General features: G+C 43.2%; 1 protein-coding gene and 1 long non-coding RNA gene across 2 annotated transcripts in view; one reads left to right on the forward strand and one right to left on the reverse strand.

Moving 5' to 3' along the window:
* LOC126958888 (uncharacterized) overlaps positions 1-16,172 on the reverse strand; it is a 37,487-nt gene extending 21,315 nt beyond the window's left edge. The window contains exons 1-3 of the long non-coding RNA XR_007727398.1: positions 15,592-16,172; positions 15,188-15,307; positions 14,064-14,162 (exon numbers count right to left, since the gene is read on the reverse strand). This is a non-coding gene — a long non-coding RNA (uncharacterized LOC126958888). The remainder of the gene's footprint in view (positions 1-14,063; positions 14,163-15,187; positions 15,308-15,591) is intronic.
* A 4,314-nt stretch (positions 16,173-20,486) lies between these two features.
* LOC126959259 (40S ribosomal protein S27-like) lies at positions 20,487-20,832 on the forward strand (the record flags this gene model as incomplete). Its single annotated transcript, XM_050798171.1, has 1 exon — positions 20,487-20,832. A coding segment is annotated over one exon (285 nt), but the record flags the coding sequence as incomplete, so codon positions are not given.
* Positions 20,833-23,127: the final 2,295 nt, after the last annotated feature.

Consider the following 23,127-nt stretch of genomic DNA (forward strand, 5'->3'; position numbering starts at 1 on the left):
TGCCTCTAGTCCCAGCACTTTGGGAGGCTGAGGCAGGCAGATCACTTGAGCTCAGGAGTTTTAGACCAGCCTGGGAAATATGGTGAAACCCCATCTCTACCAAAAATACAAAAGATTAGCTGCGAGCGGTGGCACACGCCTGTGGTTCCAGCTACTTAGGAGGCTGAGATAGGATTGCTTGAGCCTGGGAGGTGGAGGTTGCAGTGAGCTGAGATGACACCACTGCATTATAGCCTGGATGACAGAGTGAAACCCCGTTTCAAATAATAATCAATCGATGAATCAGTCAGAGATCAGCAGCCTTCTTCTGTAGAGAGGAGAGCAAGACAGTAAATATTTTAGGCTTTGAGGGCCATCGCTCACAACCACTCAACTTTCGTAGTGGGAAAGCAGTCACAGACAATATGTAAACAGGTGGGCATGAGTGTATTCCAATAAAACTTCATTTATGGACTGTGCCATTTGAATCTTATGTAATTTTTATTAAATGGTATTCTTTTGGTTTTTGCAAGTATTTATTTTTTGAGTCTCACTCTGTTGCCCAGGCTAGAGTGCAACGGCATGATCTCAGCTCACTGCAACCTCCGCCTCCCAGGTTCAAACGATTCTCCTGCCTCAGCCTCCCGAGTAGCTGGGATTACAGGCGTGCACCACCACACCTGGCTAATTTTTGTTATTTTTAATAGAGATGGGGTTTCAGCCAGCCTGGACATCATGGTGAAACCCCGTGTCTACGAAAAATACAAAAATTGGCCAGTCGTGGTGGCAAGCACCTGTAATCTCAGCTCCTCGGGATGCTGAGGCAGGAGGATCACTTGAACCCGGAAGGCAGAGGTTGCAGTGAGCCAAGATCACGCCATTGCACTTCAGCGTGGGCGACAAGAGCAAAACTCTATCTCAAAAAACAAAGAAACAAAGTCGGTCTTAACCTAGGCCTGTAAATATTTGAACAAAATACTAACATAGATTCTAGCAGCTCAAGGCCACATCCCCTGGTTGACCCTATACCTCTTAGATAACCTGTCTGAAAAAAGTAAAGGCTCCCAAATGAATTTCCTGTTTGTTCCAGCCAACACCAGAAGATAGGGTCCCATCTCCTGGCCTCTGTGCGAGGGTCAGAGCCTAACTTCAAACAGCACCAGGTAGCAATCCCAGTTGGGTTTTACGTGGACCAGCCACTTTTGGTAAATTTGTATTTCCCTGACTGTCAAGCATACCCTGCCCCCCAACTCAACTCCCTCCTAGTCCCTCATTTTCCATTTGTGGGTGAAGCAAAGTCTTTTTTTTTTTTTTTTTTTTTTTTTTCCCGAGACAGGGTCTCACTCTGTAGCCCAGGCTACAGTGAAGTGGTGAGATCTTGGCTCACTGCAAACTCTGCCTCCTCAAATTCAAGGGATCCTCCCACCCAAGCCCCCTGAGTAGCTGGGACTACAGCCACATGCCACCATTCCCTGCTAATTTTTGTATTTTTTGTAGAGACAGTGTTTCACGATGTTGCCTAGGCTGGTCTCGAACTCCAGAACTCAAGCCATTCATCCACCTCCACCTCCCAAAGTGCAGATTACAGGCATGAGCCACCCCACCCAGCCTGTCTTGATGTATTGCCCAGGCTGGTCTCAAACCCCTGGCTCAAGCAATCCTTCTGCCTCAGCCTCTGCAGTAGCTTCATCCCAGTGTCCAGTACACACCCAGCTTCATTCTTCCTTTAAAACACCCAGTCACCTCTGCACACACCAAAGTTGAGCTCAGATCATGCTGGACTCTCTTCACTATTACAACAGTTATTAGTGATTAAAATGTGTCCTTATCACTATAACTAATATCCAGCTTTTGTTTTTCTTTAACATAATTAAGGTAGAAAATACTGGAATAAAATCATTCATTATATCCTGGCAGCATTATTAATATAGACAGGGCCAAGGAAGGAAATGTTGTGCCAGGCAAAAATAAAAATCAGAAGAAGCAAAACAAATTGCAAAGTTCCTAGTAATCAAAGAATATGACCTTTTTTTTTTTTTTTTTTGGAACCAGAGTCTCACTTTGTCACCAGGCTGGGGTGCAGTGGCACGATGTCCGCTCACTGCAACCTCCACCTGCCGGATTCAAGCAATTCTCCTGCCTCAGCTTCCCAAGTAGCTGGGACTACAGGCATGCGTCACCACAGACAGCTAATTTTTGTATTTTTAGTAGAGATAGGGTTTCACCATGTTGGCCAGATGGTCTTGATCTCTTGATCTCTTGACCTCGTGATCCACCAGCCTCGGCCTCCCAAAGTGCTGGGATTACAGGTGTGAGCCACCGTGCCAGCCGGAATATGACTTCTTTAAAGTTAGCTTGTAGCAATGTACTCTCAACTAGAAAAAAGTTTTATAAAATTAAAGCTCAGTGTTTTGTTTTTTTGAGACAGGGTCTCACTCTGTCGCCCAGGCTGGAGTGCAGTGGTGTGATCTTGGCTTACTACACCCACTAGGGCTCCCCACCTCAGCCTCTTGAGTAGCTGGGACTGTAGGTGTGCACCACCATGCCCGGCTAATTTTTTTTTTTTTTCCCCGAGACAGAATCTTGCCCTGTTGCCCAAACTGGAGTGCAGTGGCGTGATTTCAGCTCACTGCAACCTCTGCCTCCTGGGTTGAAGCGATTCTCCTGCCTTAGTCTCCCGATTAGCTGGATTTATAGGCACTCACCACCACATCCAGTTAATTTTCATATTTTTAGTAGAAACGGGGTTTTACCTGTTGGCTAGGCTGGTCTTGAACTCCTGACCTCGTGATCCACCCACCTCAGCCTCCCAAAGTGCTGGGATTACAAGCGTGAACCAACGTGCCCAGCCTTTTTTTTTTTTTTTTTTGTATTTTTGTAGAGACAGGGTTTCACCATGTTTCCCAGGCCGGTCTCAAATTCCCGAGCTCAAGCAATCCTCCCTCCTCGTTCTCCCAAAGTGCTGGCACTACAGGTGTGTGTACCACACCCAGCAAAGCTGAGTTCTAATAAGATACAGGTAAATCTAGATTGATTTCTGAAGACAATAATGTATATTCTGAGGATTTAAACTAAGGGCATAGGCAAAAAAAAAATATCTATGAATAAAATATTTTTTGCCCTTTTATGTAAAATATACTTCTCCATCTCATCACTGAAATAAAAAGAAACCAAATAAATCATCTTTAACATTTACTCATAGGCCAAATCACTATGAAAGATGAAAGATCAATCTTAAACAGTTTTTTTTGTTTGTTTTGACTGTGGTAAAAGTTTTACATTTTTAATCTGGAAAAAAATTTTTTATTGATACATAATATATATATATATGTTCAGGTTGATTCTTTGAGCAAACTTGTTACTGCCTTAATTTTTTTTTTAATTTATTATTATTATACTTTAAGTTGAAGGGTACATGTGCATAATGTGCAAGTTTGTTACATATGTATACTTGTGCCATGTTGGTGTGCTGCACCCATCAACTCATCATTTACATCAGGTATAACTCCCAGTGCAATCCCTCCCCCCTCCCCCCTCCCCATGATAGGCCCCGGTGTGTGATGTTCCCCTTCCTGAGTCCAAGTAATCTCATTGTTCAGTTCCCACCTATGAGTGAGAACATGCGGTGTTTGGTTTTCTGTTCTTGTGATAGTTTGCTAAGAATGATGGTTTCCAGCTGCATCCATGTCCCTACAAAGGACACAAACTCATCCTTTTTGATGGCTGCATAGTATTCCATGGTGTATATGTGCCACATTTTCTTAATCCAGTCTGTCACTGATGGACATTTGGGTTGGTTCCAAGTCTTTGCTATTGTGAATAGTGCCGCAATAAACATACGTGTGCATGTGTCTTTATAGCAGCATAATTTATAATCCTTTGGGTATATACCCAGTAATGGGATGGCTGGGTCATATGGTACATCTAGTTCTAGATCCTTGAGGAATCGCCATACTGTTTTCCATAATGGTTGAACTAGTTTACAATCCCACCAACAGTGTAAAAGTGTTCCTACTTCTCCCCATCCTCTCCAGCACCTGTTGTTTCCTGACTTTTGAATGATCGCCATTCTAACTGGTGTGAGATGGTATCTCATTGTGGTTTTGATTTGCATTTCTCTGATGGCCAGTGATGATGAGCATTTTTTCATGTGTCTGTTGGATGAGTTTCTTCACAGAATTGGAAAAAACTGCTTTAAAGTTCATATGGAACCAAAAAAGAGCCCGCATCTCCAAGACAATCCTAAGTCAAAAGAACAAAGCTGGAGGCATCACGCTACCTGACTTCAAACTATACTACAAGGCTACAGTAACCAAAACAGCATGGTACTGGTACCAAAACAGAGATATAGGCCAATGGAACAGAACAGAGTCCTCAGAAATAATACCACACATCTACAGCCATCTGATCTTTGACAAACCTCAGAGAAACAAGAAATGGGGAAAGGATTCCCTATTTAATAAATGGTGCTGGGAAAATTAGCTAGCCATAAGTAGAAAGCTGAAACTGGATCCTTTCCTTACTCCTTATACGAAAATTAATTCAAGATGGATTAGAGACTTAAATGTTAGACCTAATACCATAAAAATCCTAGAGGAAAACCTAGGTAGTACCATTCAGGACATAGGCATGGGCAAAGACTTCATGTCTAAAACACCAAAAGCAACGGCAGCAAAAGCCAAAATTGACAAATGGGATCTCATTAAACTAAAGAGCTTCTGCACAGCAAAAGAAACTACCATCAGAGTGAACAGGCAACCTACAGAATGGGAGAACATTTTTGCAATCTACTCATCTGACAAAGGGCTAATATCCAGAACCTACAAAGAACTCAAACAAATTTACAAGAAAAAAACAAACAACCCCATCAAAAAGTGGGCCTTAATTGATTTTATTAGAAAAATACGTAACTGTTGCTCTTGCAGAAACTATTACTGGCAGAAAAATCACCACAGGGACCCTGCCCTCATGCTGTCTACCATTCAACAGGAAAATAAAATACGCTGGACTCCACTTGGAAGAAAATGTGTTTATGCCTTTTTAGGAAGTGGTGTGGCAGCCCCACAGAGGGTTGGCTGGGCCTCAGCCCAAGGCCCTGGGCTGCTGCTGCCACCCAGAACTCAGGGAGACAGTCTGCCACCCTCATGAGGGGACACCCCATTGACAGGGTGCCTGCTGCTTCCCTGAGCTTCCCAGGTGCCCGCAAGTACTCCCCATCTTCCCAGACCTAGCCCCTTTCCCTGCAGAAGCCTGCTTACATTTCCCTGAAGATTTTAAAAGTTTGATATTAAATCTATGATGTGTGCATGATGCTCCTCTTGTCTGACAACTGATGAGAGGAAAGGGGACCCTAGGAGGCAAGGGGCAGAGTAGGGAAAGAGATGAGACAGAAATGGGGTGACGCTCACTGGGAGATAAGGTTCTCAATGTGGAAGGAAGCTCTACAAATAGGAAAGGCAAGGAAAAACCCTGCGGCGTAGATTGGGATGGAAAATATCACTAAAAGTACATGAAGATATATATATACACATACACGCACATAGTTATATACATATATACACAATAGAGTTACATGCATACAGCTATATCTTCATATCCTGTATATTTGAAAGGTCCTAAAAGCAATAACATACCAGTAGCACCAAGACCTTGGTTTCTAAGTACCTTTCTACACAACAGAAATCAGGATTCCTTGGGAAAAAAACAGCTGATTCAAAAGTGGGGACAGGCCGGGCGTGGTGGCTCAAGCCTGTAATCCCAGCACTTTGGGAGGCCGAGGCAGGCAGATCATGAGGTCAGGAGATCGAGATCATCCTAACACGATGAAACCCCGTGTCTTCTAAAAAAATACAAAAATTTAGCTGGACGTGGTGGCGGGCGCCTGTAGTCCCAGCTACTCGGGAGGCTGAGGCAGGAGAATGGCGTGAACCCGGGAGGCGGAGCTTGCAGTGAGCCGAGATCAGGCCACCGCACTCCAGCCTGGGCGACAAAGCAAGACTCCATCTCCCCAAAACAAAAAAAATAATAAAATTTTAAAAAGTCGGGACAGGAGAGGTACAAGACAAGCTTGGAATGTGTTCTGGGGTATCTAAAAATTGGAGCTGGGCGTGATGGCTCATACCTGTAATCCTAGCACTTTGGGAGACAACAGCGGGAGGATTGTTTTACGCCAGGAGTTTGAGACTAGCCTGGGCAACATGGTAAGACCCCATCTTTATGGAAAATTTTTAAAAATAGCTAGGCATGATGGCATGTGTCTGTAGCTACTCCAGAAGCTGAGGCAGGAGGATCGTTTAAGCTGCAGTGAGCTGTGATCGTGTCATGCCTGGGTGACAGGACAAGACCCTGTTCCAAAAAAAATAAAAGAGGGAAAATTACAGCTAGATAGGAAAAACAAGTTCTAATGTTCTGTAGCACTGTAGGATGACAATATTTTTTGATACTGACCATTATTTATAATTGTGGTTATTAATTACAATTCTGCTCTCTACTTCTATGAGGTCAACTTTTTAAGCCATTTATCTTTCTGTGCCTGGCTTATTTCACTTAACATAATGTCCTCCAGTTCCATCCATGCTGCTATGAATGACAGGATTTCATTCTTTTTTATGGCTAAGTAGTATTCGATTGTGTATATGCACCACATTCTTTTAATCCATTTATCTGCTGGTGAACACTTCGGTGGATTCCATATCTTAGCTATCATGAATAATGCTGCAATGAACACAAGAGTGCAGCTATCTCTTCAATACGCTGATTTAACTGGACAAATACTCAGCAGTGGAATTGCTGGTTCATAGGGTAGTTCCATTTGTAGTTTTTTGAGGACTCTGCATACTCTTTTCCATATTGACTATACTAATTCGCATTCTCATCCAAAGTGTGGGAGAGCTCCCTTTCGTCTGCATCCTCGCCAGCATTTATTTTTATGTCTTCGTGATAACAGCAATTCTAACTGGGAGGAGATGATATCTCATTGTGGTTTCGATTTACATTTCCTTGATGATTAAATGTTGAAAGAATGGTTTAGCCATAAAACATCATTTTGATGACCACACTGGGAAAATCTGTGTTGTGCCAACCAAAGCAGCATCAGTAGAATCCAGTCTTAAGAACACTTCAGATGGACTCAAGCTGAGGGCATTCTGTAACACACCTAGCATGCACGCTTCAAAAGTCACAAGCCGAGGGCATTCTGTAACACACCTAGCATGCACGCTTCAAAAGTCACAAACACATGAAAGGCAGAGGCAGGCAGAGGAACCATTCCAGAGTAAAGATATTAAACATTATGGCAGACTGATAAGATACATAGTGTTAAACAAGATACTTAACATGAAAAAGTCGTAAATAACATTATTGGGGCAAATGAAGACATTGGGTTATAGCCTGTAGATTAGACAAAATAATTGTATTGTTACATTTCCTGAATTAATGTCTTTACTATGGTTATCCAAATATATATCCCGGTTCTCAGGAAATGCATTAGGGACATGATGTCTGCAACCTTCTCCCAAAGTGGTCAAAAGTTTAAAAAAAAAAAAGAAAAAAAGAAAAATTAAAAAGTTTATAAGCAGGGGGAAACAGAAGGAGAAGAAAAAGAGGGAAAGGAGGCCAGGCTTTGTGGCTCATGCCTGTAATCAAAACACTTTGGGATGTCAAGGTGGGAGGATCACTTGAGCCCAGAAGTTTGAGATCAGCCTGGGCAACATGGCAAGATCCTGTCTCTATAAAAAAAGTTTAAAATTAGCCAGGTACAGAGACATATAACGGTAGTCCCAGCTACTCTGGAGGCTCAGGCAGGAGGTTTCTTTGAGCCCAGGAGTTTGAAATGTCAGTGAGCTATGAGTGTGCCATTGCACCCCAGCCTGGGTGACAAACCAAGACCCTGTCTCCAAAAAAAACCAAAAAACAAAACAAAACAAAAAACAAAAGAGGGAGAAACGAAAGAGGGAGGGAAGGAGAAAAATTGATAAACTAATGTGAAAATATTTTAGTATTTGTGAATTTGGGTAAAGGGTAGGGTTTTTTTTTTTTTTTAACATTCTTTTAAGCAACAGGGTCTCACTCTATCATCCAGGCTGGAGTGCAGGGGTGTGATCATGGTTCAGTGCAGCCTCTAACTCCTGGACTCAAGCGATCCTCCTGCCTCAGCCTCCTGAGTGGCTGGGACTATAGGCATGTAACACCACACCCAACTAACTTTTACATTTTTTTTTTTTTGTAGAGAGGAGGTCTCATTATGCTGCCCAGGCTGGTCTCGAACTCCTGGCCTCAAGCAATCCACCCATCTCAGCCTCCCACAGTGCTGGGATTATACCTGTGAGCCAGCATACCTGGCTACTAATATTCTTTTAACTTCTGTAAGTTTAAGGTTGTTTCAAAGTAAAAATTTAAATTAAAACAGCATGGATACATCCATTTGTTTAAAAGTGCAAAAAAACAGAATTCATGTATGTACTTACAAAATACAAATAAAATTCCTCTGGAAGAGATATAGGCAACGATACCACATTTGCCTCTGAACTGGAAGGAATATAACAGCATGGTGAAGCAGCAAGGATATAAGCAGAATGTCTGTATAATTTATCATCCAAACTAGCACACTTCTGACAGAAAGCAGGATTATTCATAATCATGTCAGGACAATAATTTATGTGTGCATCTATGCCAGGCAAAAGGCGATATATTGTCATTACGGATGGAAAGATGACTTCTCACTGTATGCTTTTTGTATATTTTTTTAACTATGTAAACATATTATTCAAATATATAATTTACATATATAATTTAAAAAGGAATCACCTACTCATTAGTATAATAAAAGTTGGAAAATGGGAAAATTATTAAAATAGCATCACAATAGAATCTAAAGTAGCTATTTAAAGAATGAGGGGCCTGGCACAGCGGCTTATGCCTGCAATCTCAGCACTCTGGACAGAAGGATTGCTTGATGCCAGGAGTTTGAAACTAGATTAACATAGTGAGACCCCCATCTCGACAAAAGGATTAAAAAATTAGTGGTCTGGGCGCGGCGGCTCACGCCTGTAATACCAGCACTTTGGGAGGCCAAGGCGGGCGGAACATGAGGTCAGGAGACCGAGACCATCCTGGCTAACATGGTGAAACCCTGTCTCTACTAAAAATTCAAAAAATTAGCTGGGCATGGTGGCAGGGGCTACCACTACTCAGGAGGCTGAGGCAGGAGAATGGCGTGAACCCAGGAGGCGGAGCTTGCAGTGAGCCGAGATTGCGCCACTGCACTCCAGCCTGGGCAACAGAGCAAGACTCCATCTCAAAAAAAAATTAGCTGGGCATGGTGGCATGCACCTATGGTCCCAGCCACTGGGGAGGCTAAGATGGGAGGATCGCTTGGAGACTGAGGCTGTAGTGATCGCAGAACTGCACCCAGCCTGGGCAACAGAGTGAGACCCTGTCTTTTAATTAAACAACAATAATAAATTCATAAAAAGGAAAAGGGGGACTCTAGAAAGGCAGTTTTTGAAAGCTTCATAGAGTAAGACACAGCAGAAATGAGAGCAGAGGAATTGGGGTTTGGAGCCAGGGAAGTGTCGGGGATTGGTGGGGGGAAGCAATCATACATTTTTCTTTATGTAGAGATGGGGTCTTGCTATGTTACCCAGGCTTGTCTCGAACTCCTGGCCTTGAGCAATCTTCCCATCTCAGCCTCCCAAAGTGCTATACAAGTGTGGGCCACCATGCTGGCCACAATCCTACTTTTAATAATTAAAGAATTACAGCTTATTTTCCTATGATTGACATAAAACACTAGAAATGTCCTTTCTTCCGGGGCCCTTTATAAACTAGTAAGCAACATATATACTATGGATTTGGAGGCATCAGTATTTTTCTTAAAAGAGGTTGAAATTTAGCTTTTCCTGACTCAACCCTGAATAACTTCAGTAGAGCCTTCATACACAATTCTATTTAAGTCAACAGATAAAATAATCATATGATTGTGTACTTACAGTGTTCATAGTCCAATAAAGAGTTTAAACTAGCTAATAGAATTTGGAGTTAAGTAGATGGAAAAATCACCACAGCTGAATCAGAAGCCAAACCTTCTGTCAGACACGCAGACATTTATCATCCCAGTTTGCACGTGGTTGGCTGTAACGTTCTATTCTGCCAAGCATAAGTTCAACAAGACTTGGCTGTGGACAGGGGTATTTTTTTTTCTTCCTGCCTGCACATTTCCCAAGAGGGCTGAAGGAGTTCAGGAAATGCCACCCCTAGCCTGGGCATGGTGACTCATGCCTGTAATCCCAGCTGTTTGGGAGAGAGAGGTAGGAGGATCACTTGAGGCCAGGAATTGGAGACCAGCCTGGGCAATATGGTGAGACTCTGTCTCTGGAAAAAAATTTAAAAAAAATTAGCCAGGCATGATGGTGCATGCCTGTGGTCCCAGCTACTCAAGAGACTGAGGTGGGAGGATCTCCACCCCAAAATATGATGCTTTAGTATGCTGATTACTCTGAACTGAGGGTATGTGGGGAGCAGCTCATACAGGCAGAGGTTTTCTCTGAGCTTCCTTATCTAAAGAGATTATCCAAAAGGAACTTAATTGTCATGAATTCCCTCCCCAGGAAACTCACCAACCAGGGAAGACTGGCTCCTATCACAGGAGAGGAGAGTAGACCTTGACAACACACACAGACTTTGTCACCGGCTGTTACCTGTTCTTCCGACAGTCCGTTTATCTTTCCCCCAAACTGTTTACTCTCCCCTAAGTTACCTAATCATCTATACCCTCTGTCCTAAGAAGAGGGTACAGAAGCTTCTGGATCTCACTGGGTTCTGGGACATTTGCTTTTCTTTCATGTGATGTCCCTGTGTCCATATCTAATTTGTATACCTTTTCTCCCGTTAATCTGACTACTGTCAATTTCTTTCATGGACTCAATTATTGAATTCTCAGAAAGTAGAAGAAAGGTCTTCCCTCCTGTAAAGAAGGAAAGACTCCTGAGCTCAGGAGTTTGAGATCAGCCAGGGCTACATGCTGAAACCCCATTTCTACTAAAATATAAAAAGCCAGGCATCCAGCCTGGGGAACAGAGTGAGACTCTGTCTCAAAAAAAAAAAAAAAAAAAAAATATATATATATATATATATATATATATATATATATATATGTGGCAGTAAAAGAAACAAACCCTAAATTTATCACAGTGAACTCCAGCAACTGAGAAGACCCAAGTGAGCCCTTCCCAAAACAGCCTCTCTCCTGTTCACAGGCAACCACCATCCTGACTTTTCACACTGACTTCTGAATGTTATAGAGATGAACTCACAGACAGGTAAGTTTTTGCCTAGATTATTTTGCTCAACTTTGTGTTTATAAAATTCATCAAGGTTTTTACACGTAGATACAGGTCATTATTTTTTATTATTTATAGTTGAATTCCATTGAATTTATATACCACCATTTACTTACCCACTTTGCTTTATTTCCAGTTTTTGGCTATTAGAAATAATGCTGCTATAAACATTTAAATACATGTCTTTTCATCAACTGTGCATGTACTTTTCCGTGGCCTACTCCACAGAGTAGAATGGCTGGTGCATGTCTAAGGTATACACGGTTTTCTAGGTAATAGCAGATAGTTTACCAAAGTGCTTGTTATAATTAACCCTGCCATGAGCAACATTTGAATTGAAGATCCATCAATTCCACTTCCAGTAACAGATCCCCGAGAGATGTGTACCTGTGTAAATCAGGATACACATACTTCAGTGATTACGATTGCAGTGTTGGTGATAACTGCAGACTAGACACAACCCAAACAATCATCAGGTATAGAAGGCATCGGCAGCCAAGCACGGTGGCTCACGTCTGTAATCCCAGCATTTTGGGAGGCTGAAGTGGGCAGATCACCTGAGGTCAGGAGTTAGAGACCAGCCAGGACAACATGGTAAAAGCCTGTCTCTGCTAAAAATACAAAAATTAGCTCGGTGTGGTGACGGGTGCCTGCAGTCCCAGTTACATGGGAGGCTAAAGCAGAAGAATCGCTTCAACCTGAAAGACAGAGGCTGAAGTGAGCCGAGATTGCACCACTGCACTCCATCCAGCTTGAGTGACAGAACAAGACTCCATCTCACCGGGTGGCGGTGGGGGAAGGGATCGGCTTACTGTGGCATGCATATGGAAACTCTAAGATAATGATACGTCTATATAGTGAAACGCATACACTCTGTTTATTTATTTATTTTGAGACGGAGTCTCGCTCTGTTGCCCAGGCTGGAGTGCAGTGGCCGCATCTCAGCTCACTGCAAGCTCCGCCTCCCGGGTTCACGCCATTCTCCTGCCTCAGTCTCCCAAGTAGCTGGGACTACAGGTGCCCGCCACCTCGCCCGGCTAGTTTTTTGTATTTTTTAGTAGAGACGGGGTTCCGTGTTAGCCAGGATGGTCTCCATCTCCTGACCTCGTGATCCGCCTGTCTCGGCCTCCCAAAGTGCTGGGATTACAGGCTTGAGCCACCGCGCCCGGCCATACACTCTGTATACATACATAGTGAGAAAGATACATACTACATGCAGTATATATTATATATAATGAGATAACACTATCAATAAAAATTAAGAAGTTGCAATTACACACAACATGGATAACTACAGAAAATGAAATATCAAATGGGAAAGACAAAAAAAATACATACAGGTAAGCATAAGCAAAACCATATAAGATGTATTCCTGTAGCTTAAATATGTAATCATGAGGAATAAAATTACAAACAGCAGCATGGAGGACTCATCTCAGAAGAAAAGGTCAAGATGGGGAAGGGATACCCACGAGTTTTGAGGAGCTCAGGATCATTTTTTTCTCGACTTGGGTATTAGATTACATATTTGTAAAGCAGTACTGTATTGTATGCAATTTTTTTCCTATACATACCTCACAAGAAAACAAGTTTGAGAAAAAATAGTTCTGGGTTCAAGGTAATAGACCTGAAATTTCTGGGTTTCATGTCAGTGAAATGTGTAGAGGATCTGGATTGTGAATGCCTGAATTAACACCCTAGCTCTGCCACTTTCCTGTGTGAGGCTGAACAAGGCTCTTAGCCTTTTTGTATGGCTTTTTCTCTTTATTGAGATGGAGTTTCGCTTTTGTCACCCATGCTAGAATGCAATGGCACAATCTTGGCTCACTGCAACCTCCGCCTCCCAGGTTCAAACAATTCTGCTGCCTCAGCCTCCCGAGTAGCTGGGATTACAGAAGCCCGCCACCGTGCCGGGCTACTTTTTGTTTAGGTTTTTTTTTGTTTTTTGGTTTTTTTTAGTAGAGACGGAGGGGTTTCACCATGTTGGCCAGGCTGGTCTCAAACTCCTGACCTCAGGTGGTCCACCTGCCTTGGCCTCCAAAGTGCTGGGATTACAGGCATGAGCCACCGCACCCAGCCTGTATGGCATTTTTATCGTCACTAATATATAACGGGTGGAAATGGAAAGCAATAGGAACAGTGACTGATACAGAATAAGTACTCAGTTGATGGTGACTAATACTGGTAACTTACATCCTCTGCTGTATTTAATCCGCAACAATACTAGGCTCTGCTCAGAAGAGCAAATGTTTCAATAGGCCAAGTGAGTGAGTTGGCCTGAAGGACTGTGCTCTCTTCCCTTTCTGCACTGGCCATTTGACGGGCAAATTCAAACCAAGAACCCAGTCCCGTGCCCGGTTACGACAGGCTCACAGGCCAAGGGCTGATCATAAGGTCACTTACCAAGCCCTGGGTGGCTCACTTTCCTAGGGTGGAGCCCTTTAACCACAGGACTTGGAGAACCTGACCCTACATGTTGCCTGGATTACAACTAGCCCCCATGCCTTAGGATTCTGTATCACAGTTGCTTCCGCTCTCTTACCTGGGAAATAAGTTGGGCTTCCTTTACATGAACAAAAGGAAGATCTTTCTTGAATGCAGACAAACATGTTTCCAGGACTACTTTGCAGGAACAGTTTCTGAGAGGGACCACAACTCCTCAAAAACTGTGCTTTTCAGGCCATGAAGGAATGCACCTGCAGCCTCATGAATTCCCTGGGTGAACCTCAAGCAAACTCTGCTCACCTGCTTAATGTCAATCTTCTTTAACCGTGGCTACATCTGAAGCCTTCACAAAGCTGAATTTGCAGCTTCAGTTCTGTTGATTCTGGGTCAGATCTGATCCTGCATGAACATGAGCCTGTCAGAAGAGCCTTGGCCAAGTGGAATATTATGGCTGTCCTTGAATATTTGCCACTTCCAGAATTTTTGAGTATTACACCAGACAATTCATGGACTGTCATTGACCCATCAGAAAAACGTGCTGAAGTGGATGGAAAATATCATACACCTGCAGGACATACTCTTTCAATCATTATCTACTTGGAAGGGTATTACACCTGGGTAACTCTCTGAAACAAACCTTTAACAACAGCTGACTTAAAACACAGACAGAAAGCAATAGCCATCCAAATGCTGTCTGAGCTTCGCTTTGCTGCTGGGACTTAAGATTTTGGAGGCAGTTTGGTCCAGTCATTCTCAAACTGTAATAAACACACAAAACACTGAAAGTATTATTAACACGTGATTCTCAATCCATAGGTCTGGGATTGAGTGTATGCCTCTGTGCACGCCCCCTGCCCGCCCGCTCATGTTCTCCCTTACTCCCCAGCCCTTGAAGGGGTTTGAGTGTATAAAGCACTCATTCACATATTGAAACTGGGCTTCAACTCTGCTCCCTCCTCAGATTTGGCACACTACTGTAATTTTCTCTAAACCAGGTTAGTGAACCCGAATCCCACTTCTCTCAACGTGCATTCCTCAGACCAATTCTGGCACTTGTTAGAAATGCAAATTCTTATGCTGCAAACCAAACCCTGACAATTAGAAACCTGGGATGGAGCTTGCACAGTTTAACAAGCCCCCAGGTGATACTAATGCCCACTCAAGTGAGGAAACAACTGCCCTTGCCAGAGGGATATACTAGAACAAAGTAGAACCACTGGAGAAAAGCAAACACTATATCCAAAAAATGGGGAAATTAAATTATGCAGTTAAATTGTAATTAAAATGAACATGGCTTGAGCAATACAACACGTTTCTGATTCAGAAAAAACGTTTTATAAGCATTTATAACAGAGGAGTCATGGACTAGACAGGGTTGGCAGGTAAGGAGGAAGAGGCTGGAGATATGTAACATTTCTACTTACATAAGAGAAGGTAGCTTCAGCCACTGGTAAAACGGGCAGCAAAAATCTGTAGAGGAGATTCTGGTGGAAGAGTATGTTCAGGGAATATTGCCTTCTAAGTTCCACTTATATATACTGAGGCTGAGAATTGAAAAGAGAAGATACATCAGGTCATTCAAAATACAAGTGCATGTATCTAGAAGTTATGTAAAACGTGCTTTGTGTTCCATGAAAAGGGGAGATACAGATGCGCCAGAGGAATATTTTATAAAAACGTAGTTTTCTGTACACTGACAAAGATTCTTTGCTTGATCAAACTTTAGTCAGGCACCTGAATCTTCTCTGGTCCGTGCACTTCCCTTGTGAAATCCAGCTTTAGCAAGAACCTCCTTACTTTTGATATCTGATCTCCCTTAATATCTTACCAGGTTCAGGGGCCCGGCGAGGTGGCTCACGCCTGTAGTCCCAGCACTTTGGGAGGCCGAGACCATCCTGGCTAACACGGTGAAGCCCCGTCTCTACTGAAAATACAAAAAATTAGCCGGGCGTGTTGGCGCGTGTCTGTAATCCCAGCCACTCCGGAGGCTGAGGCAGGAGAATGGCGTGAACCCGGGAGGCGGAGCTTGCAGTGAGCTGAGATGGCACCACCGCACTCCAGCCTGGGGGAGAGAGTGAGACTCCGTCTCAAAAAAACAAAACCAAACAAACAAACAAAAATATCTTACCAGGTTCATCATCCTGCACCATTCCCCCAAGTGCTGTTTGATCACCCTGGCCTGTCTTCAGCAAAAATCCTTTTAGGCTGGTTTCGCCATAATCCCACTAACCTTTGAGGTTTCTCCTCGGTAAATTTCCATTCACAGACCTCCCAGCCTGCTCTTTGGTTATAAACTCTCACTTGCCCAGGCTGTATTCAGAGTTAGCCCAATCTCTACCTGCAGAGGTCCCTGTATCTATCACCATGGTGACCCTTACCTTGCTTTAACAAGCATAATTGAATAATTTTTTTTTTTTTTTTTTTTTTGAGACGGAGTCTCGCTCTGTCGCCCAGGCTGGAGTGCAGTGGTGCAATCTTGGCTCACTGCAAGCTCCGCCTCCCGGGTTCACACCGTTATCCTGCCTCAGCCTCCTGAGTAGCTGGGACCACAGGCACCCGTCACCACGCCCGGCTAATTTGTTGTATTTTTAGTAGAAACGGGGTTTCACCTTGTTAGCCAGGATGGTCTCGATCTCCTGACCTCGTGATCCACCTGCCTTGGCCTCCCAAAGTGCTGGAATTACAGGCATGAGCCACCGCGCCCGGCAACTGAATAATTTTTTAATGCACACACATAAAATAAACCAAACAGCTATATGTTTTATTTATTTTTTTTTACGTTATATGTTATATATATATGTTTGCACATGTATGTTATGCAAAATCCATACCATCTTTTAAGATAAAATATGTGGTACTGTGGCAAATTTGCTGTGCTTCTCTGGCCTCTGTCCATTAGAAACATTTTGCTAGAAAAGTGACAGGATAGAATCAAAAGCAAATTCAATATACACATATGCACACACAGATATGTACTTTATAAGAGGAGTCTCATTAAAATAAATTCTACCCTCAAACTTACTGAAAAATATTTAAAGTATTTTGAAAATCTATTAAAGACAACACAATATTTTAAAAGTAAGGCACGTGAACAAATTTGCCCATAAATTTTTGTAACCATAAAATTCATGTAAAACGATGTTTGTATTGTTCTACATAAAACCAAGTGCTCTCTTTAGGTCACATTTGTAAAGCCAGAACTAAAAGAAAAAAGTCTAAAATTAATAAGGGAAAGTAGGATCCTTTAAAATCTTATTTTATAGGGTCCATTGTTAAGACTGTAGAGGAACATTTATGTTTTTTAAAAAACTAAATCCACAACATAAACATTAGAGAACATAAAAAACAAATACGGAACACGGGCTTCCCGCGGCCGCGGAAAATAACCCTGAGGAGCAGCACCAACACCCTCACTGCGCACTGCGGTGCAGACCAGGGCGGGTTTGGCCTCTGCGAGCGGCCACTGGCCCCGACACGTCACCTTCCCAGAATACCCAGGGGCGAGCCGGCCGCGCTGAAATGATGGCGTATTTCCTGCAGGCTGCTGCAATAGTGGCGGGTAGGAGGAAAGCTCCCTCATTTTCACCAGGTGGTAGGCATGGAACATCCCCTGAAACCTTATGCAGTCATCTTGGTTTTTCTTCCCTAGCCTCAAAAAATACTTCAAAACTACTAAATTCCTCCTTCAGGAGAGTCTAGGAATAGGAGTTTTAAAATAATTAAGACAACATAACATTTACTATAAAACATACATCCATGTAAAAAGCATTTGATCCAGAAGGAACTAAATCATTGATGGAGAAAAAAATGACATCATAGATCTCAAAGGAAATGTTAGTTTCTTCTATTCCTACTTACCTGGAAATTTATGGCCTTTAAAAGCTGATTCTGAGAGGTGAAGCCAGCAGGACTTCCTGGGTCGGGTGGGGACCTGGAGAACTTTTCTGTCTTACAAGAGGTTTGTAAAATGTACCAATCAGTGCTGTGTAAAAACGCACCAACTGATGCTCTGTAGCTAGCTAGAGGTTTGTAAAATGGACCAATCAGCACTCTGTAAAATGGACCAGTCAGCACTCTGTAAAATGACCAATCAGCAGGATATGGGCGGGGACAAATAAGGGAATAAAAGCTGGCCACTCCACCCCAACCACCACGGGCAACCTGCTGTGGTTCCCTTTCATGCTGTGGAAGTTTTGTTCTTTCCATCTTCACAATAAATCTTGTTGCTGCTCACTCTTCAGGTCTGTGCCACCTTTAAGAGTTATAACACTCACTGCTAAGGTTCAGAAGGTTCTCAGCTCATTCCTGAAGTCAGTGAGACCACAAACCGACCAGACATAATTCTCAATTAAAATTTCAAATGTGCATACTACTTCCTGAACAAACGCTGCCACCTAATTTAATACTGTTACCATTCTATGATCTACCTATAATCCATGTACACATATACTATGAAGCATATGTAGAAACAAACACCAATGTATGTATGTATATATATTTTTTCTTTTTTTCTAGAGACGAGGTCTGGTTCTATCACATGGCCTGGAGTGCAGTGTTACAATCACTGCTCACTGAAAACTTGAGTTTCTGGGCTCAAGTGATCCTCCTGCCTTAGCCTCCTAAGTAACTGGGAGTACAGGCTGAGTCACTAAGCTTATGTACCTATCTGATCTCTCTCAATATCTCTCTGTCCCTTCCCCTCACTTTCCCCCAAGTTTTTAAATTTTTTCACCTTGAAACATTAACCCACATTGCTCCTTAAAAGAATAAGTCACCCAAGGCCAGACGCGGTGGCTCATGCCTGTAATCCCAGCACTTTGGGAGGCCAATGTGGGTGGATAACAAGGTCAGGAGCTTGAGACCAACCTGGCCAATGTAGTGAAACCCCATCTCTACTAAAAATACAAAAATTAGCTGGGTGTGGTGGCAGGTGCCTGTAATCCTAGGTACTTGGGAGGCTGAGGCAGGAGAATCACTTGAATCCAGGAGGCAGAGGTTGCAGTGAGCCGAGATTGCGCCATTGCACTCTAGCCTGGGCAGCAGAGTGAGACTCCATCTCAAAAAAAAAAAAAAAAAAAAAAAAAAGTCAACCTGGCCAAAAAATCCCACAATGTGTGTTTATAATCGGATGTATATCGCTGATTATTCAAGGAATAAAAAACTATAGAACTAGCTGAATATCATTCCTAAATTTGTCACAAGGAGTTTTATAATTTTGGAATTATTCCCTGCCACCCCTTAAAATTTTTATAATAGCAACATTCTTCTATAATTACATAGATTTTTAAAAAGTCAAATTACAAATAAAAAGGCGAGGAATTTATAGTTTTGGGAACAATTTGTTATATTGTCAGGCTTATGTTGTATAATGCAACAAATAAAAGTTTATGCTATATTTTTGTAAGATGAAATCAGAACATCAACACTGGGAAAACAGATTGATTGGAAAATAACGTCAAGTTGGAAGAGAGCTCCGTTGGAGAAAAGGGAGCATAATGCATACAGGAGGGATAACAAAGTTTCTCTGCTTAACCAAAATTTACTCAGGCTTCTCCTCCACCCATCTGTGGACCTCATTATAAAATCTAGTTTTAACATGGAAGCCTGTTTATCAAGAACTCTCTTCTCAGCCAGGGAAGGTGGCTCACCCCTGTAATCCCAGCACCTTGGGAGGCCGAGGTGGGCAGAACACGAGGTCCATGGCGAAAACAAAAGGTTGGTGGAAGAAATAGGCAAGAGGATAGGGGTAACATGTCCCACATAACTTCAAACCCAACAAGGCCAACAAAATTTAATCTTGAGGTGTGAGAATCAGCTTTTTTGATTCTACCTCTCACCTTACAGAGACACTGGGGTAGGGCTTAGGTTCCCAAGCCTCCAGGGGACTCTGCTGCCATGACTGCTGGAGTCAGCCCACGCCACAGTTCTGCAGGTTGTAGTCAGGTGTCTATGTCTACCACAGGTTGGAATTATGCACTAGTGAATCATAGGTCTGGGTCTGGGAACTCAGGGGTGGTCCTGCCCACATGGCTCAACTGAGTATTGCCCTAGTGAGGGCACTCTGTGGTGGCCCCAACCCAACAGTTCTGCTGGACATTGCCCTGGTGGGAACTATCTATGGCAGCCCTGCCTCTATAGCAGTTCTTTGATTGGGCCCTGAGGCATTCTTCAAGGCTTCCTCGGAAATTAGGTGGAGAAAGCCATGCCTTCACAGCTGTAGATTTAGCATGCCGGCAGTTAGCACCGCATGGGAGCTGCCCCATGTTTGGCTCCTTGTGTTTTCCGGAGGAGTGATCTGAGCTGTACCTGGGCCCACTTGAACCACAGATGGGGAAGCTGGGGAACGCTTCGCTTGACTTCAGGGAGGAGATACATGAGGCAGCATAGTCACTGAGCCCCAAGTTCCCACAGGCATCCTGGGTTTCACTGGGACCCTGGGATCCTTCCTTAAAATTGTTATTCCCTCAAGGACCTGGCACTTGAGTCTGTGATGGTTGTGGCATCCTCAGTGTTCTCTGAAATGTCTTCAGGGTCACCCTCCCATTGTGTTAATGAATAGTATCTGGTGTCCTAGTCATACTAACCTCCTTATCAAACGGTCAGTTGGCCACACAGTTGGTTTTCTCTCCTGAACACATTTTAAAAATTCTTCACAAGGCCAGGCTGTTAATTTTCCAAATCTTTATGTTCAACTTCCCTTTAAAAATAATTTTCTTTGGCCCTTTCCGGCAGGGACGACCTACCCATGAGAACACGTCTCTTGCAAAGGATCTCCTTCATCCCTCTCCAGAAGAGGAGAAGAGGAAACACAAGAAGAAACGCCTGGTGCAGAGCCCCAATTCCTACTTCATGGATGTGAAATCCCCAGGATGCTATAAAATCACCACGGTCCTTAGCCGTGCACAAACGGTAGTTTTGTGTGTTGGCTGCTGCACTGTCCTCTGCCAGCCTACAGGAGGAAAAGCAAGGCTTACAGAAGGATGTTCCTTTAGGAGGAAGCAGCACTAAAAGCACTCTGAATCAAGATTAGTGAGAAACCATCTCAATAAACACATTTTGGATAAAATAATCATCATCATCATCATCATCTTTGGCCAGGCGAGGTGGCTCACACCTGTAGTCCCAGCACTTTGGGAGGCCGAGGTTGGTGAGTCACAAGGTCAGGAGTTCGAGACCAGCCTGGCCAATATGATGAAACCCCATCTCTACTAAAAATACAAAAATTAGCTGGGCATGGTGGCAGGCACCTGTAATCTCAGCTGCTTGGGAGGCTGAGTCAGGAGAATCACTTGAGCCCAGGAGGCAGAAGTTGCAGTGAGCCAAGATCGTGCCATCGCACTCCTGCCTGGGCAACAGAGCAAGACTCCATCTCAATAATAATAATCATCATCATCATCATCATCTTTTTTTTTAAGATGGGGACTCACTCTGTTGCCCAGACTGTAGTATGATCATAGCTCATTGCAGCCTCGACCTCCTGTGCTCAAGCAACCCATCCCGGCTGATCTGTTTCCCTTCTGATTATAAGTTCTACCTTTTTTTTTTTTTTTTTTGAGACGGAGTTTTGCTCTGTCGCCCAGGCTGGAGTGCAGTGGTGTGATCTCAGCTCACTGCAAGCTCCACCTCCCGGGTTCACGCCATTCTCCTGCCTTAACCTCCCGAGTAGCTGGGACTACAGGTGCCCGCCACCACGCCCAGCTAAGGTTTTGTATTTTTAGTAGAGACGGGGTTTCACCCTGTTAGCCAGGATGGTCTCTATCTTCTGACCTCATGATCCGCCCACCTCAGACTCCCAAAGTGCTGGGATTACAGGCATGAACCACCATGCCCGGCCTATAAATTCTATCTTTAACTTGACTTTCTCTTCTCACAGTTTACTATAAGCATTTAAGAGAAGCCATGCAGTACCCTGAAAACTTGGCTTAGAGATTTCTTCTGCCAAATATCCTAGTTCATTGCTCTTACATTCTACCCTCCAAAAACTACTAAGACACAGAAATACCTCCACCAAGTTTGTGGCAGGCAGGCTCCCATTAGCAACAAGAACAGTCTGTTTCCACTGACCTTCTATTATAATTCTAATCAATGTATAATGTAAACATTAAAGAACTGGAGAAACTGTTGTCTGAGCGTAAGGGCTGGAACATTAAAATAAACCCACTAAGTCCTCGCCTGGGCTTTCATAGCCTAAAGTCTGGTTGAATAATAAAAGCATTTTACACATATACCTTGTTCTAGGTACCCACTTAAGATTAAAAAGGTTTCCAAGACTCTAGAGAAAGATTTCCAGACCCTAGGTCCTACTTAAAGATAAGACATAGATTGAAGGAAACGCTCCTCTTTGGAGATGCAATTCCACTCGTAGCATGGAGCTTAGAATGTATATAAGCACTAAAAAAACTTGTAACTTTGCATTGGTATGGCGAATTACTCCGGCCTTCTCCCTGTAACCAGCTGCAGAAATAAACTCCCTTCTTTCCCAGACCTTGTTCTTTCCAGGAACAAATCCTCCACCGTTTTGTAACAAGGATGGCTTTTCCTCTAGTTTCCAATAAGATATTCCTTATTTCCATCTAAGACTTCATCAGAATGGCCTTTACTGTCTATATTGTTTCCAACATTCTGTTCACAACCAGCTAGATAATCTCAAAGATGGAGGCTTTCTCTATGGCTTTTCATCTTCTTCTGAAACCTCACCAGAATCGCCTTAATGCATGGCAAACTAGGCTTCTTCTAGCATGCACTTCCAAACTCTCCTCCAGCCTCTACCCATTACCCAGCTCCAAAGCAGCCTCTACATTTTTAGGTATTTGTTATAGCAACACTGCCACTTCTCAGTACCAATTTCTATCTTAGTCAATTGTGCTGCTAAGCATAATATCTGAGACTAGGAAATCTATAAAGAACAGAAATTTGTTTCTCACAGTTCTGGAAATCCAATTATGTCAATCCAATTATTATGCCATCAAGTCACTGGCATAATTGGTTAATTGGTGTCTGGTAAGGGACGCTCTGTGCTTTCTTTCTTTTTTTTTGAAATGGAGTTTGACTCTGTTGCCCAGGCTGGAGTGCAGTGGTGCAATCTTGGCTCACTGCAACCTCCACCTCCGGGGTTCAAGTGATCAAGTGATGCTCCTGCCTCAGCCTCCTAAATAGCTGGGATTATAGATGCCCACCACAATGCCCAGTTAATTTTTGTATTTTTAGTAGAGACAGGGCTTCACTATGTTGGCCAGGCTGCTTTCAAACTCCTGACATCGTGATCCACCCACCTCGGCCTCCCAAAATGCTGGGATTACAAGCCTGAGCCACCATGCCTGGCCTACTCTGTGCTTTCAAGGTAGTGTCTTGGCCAGGCGTGGTG

The sequence above is a fragment of the Macaca thibetana genome, chromosome 7 (genome assembly GCF_024542745.1).
Source record: "Macaca thibetana thibetana isolate TM-01 chromosome 7, ASM2454274v1, whole genome shotgun sequence".
NCBI classification, from domain to species: domain Eukaryota; kingdom Metazoa; phylum Chordata; class Mammalia; order Primates; family Cercopithecidae; genus Macaca; species Macaca thibetana.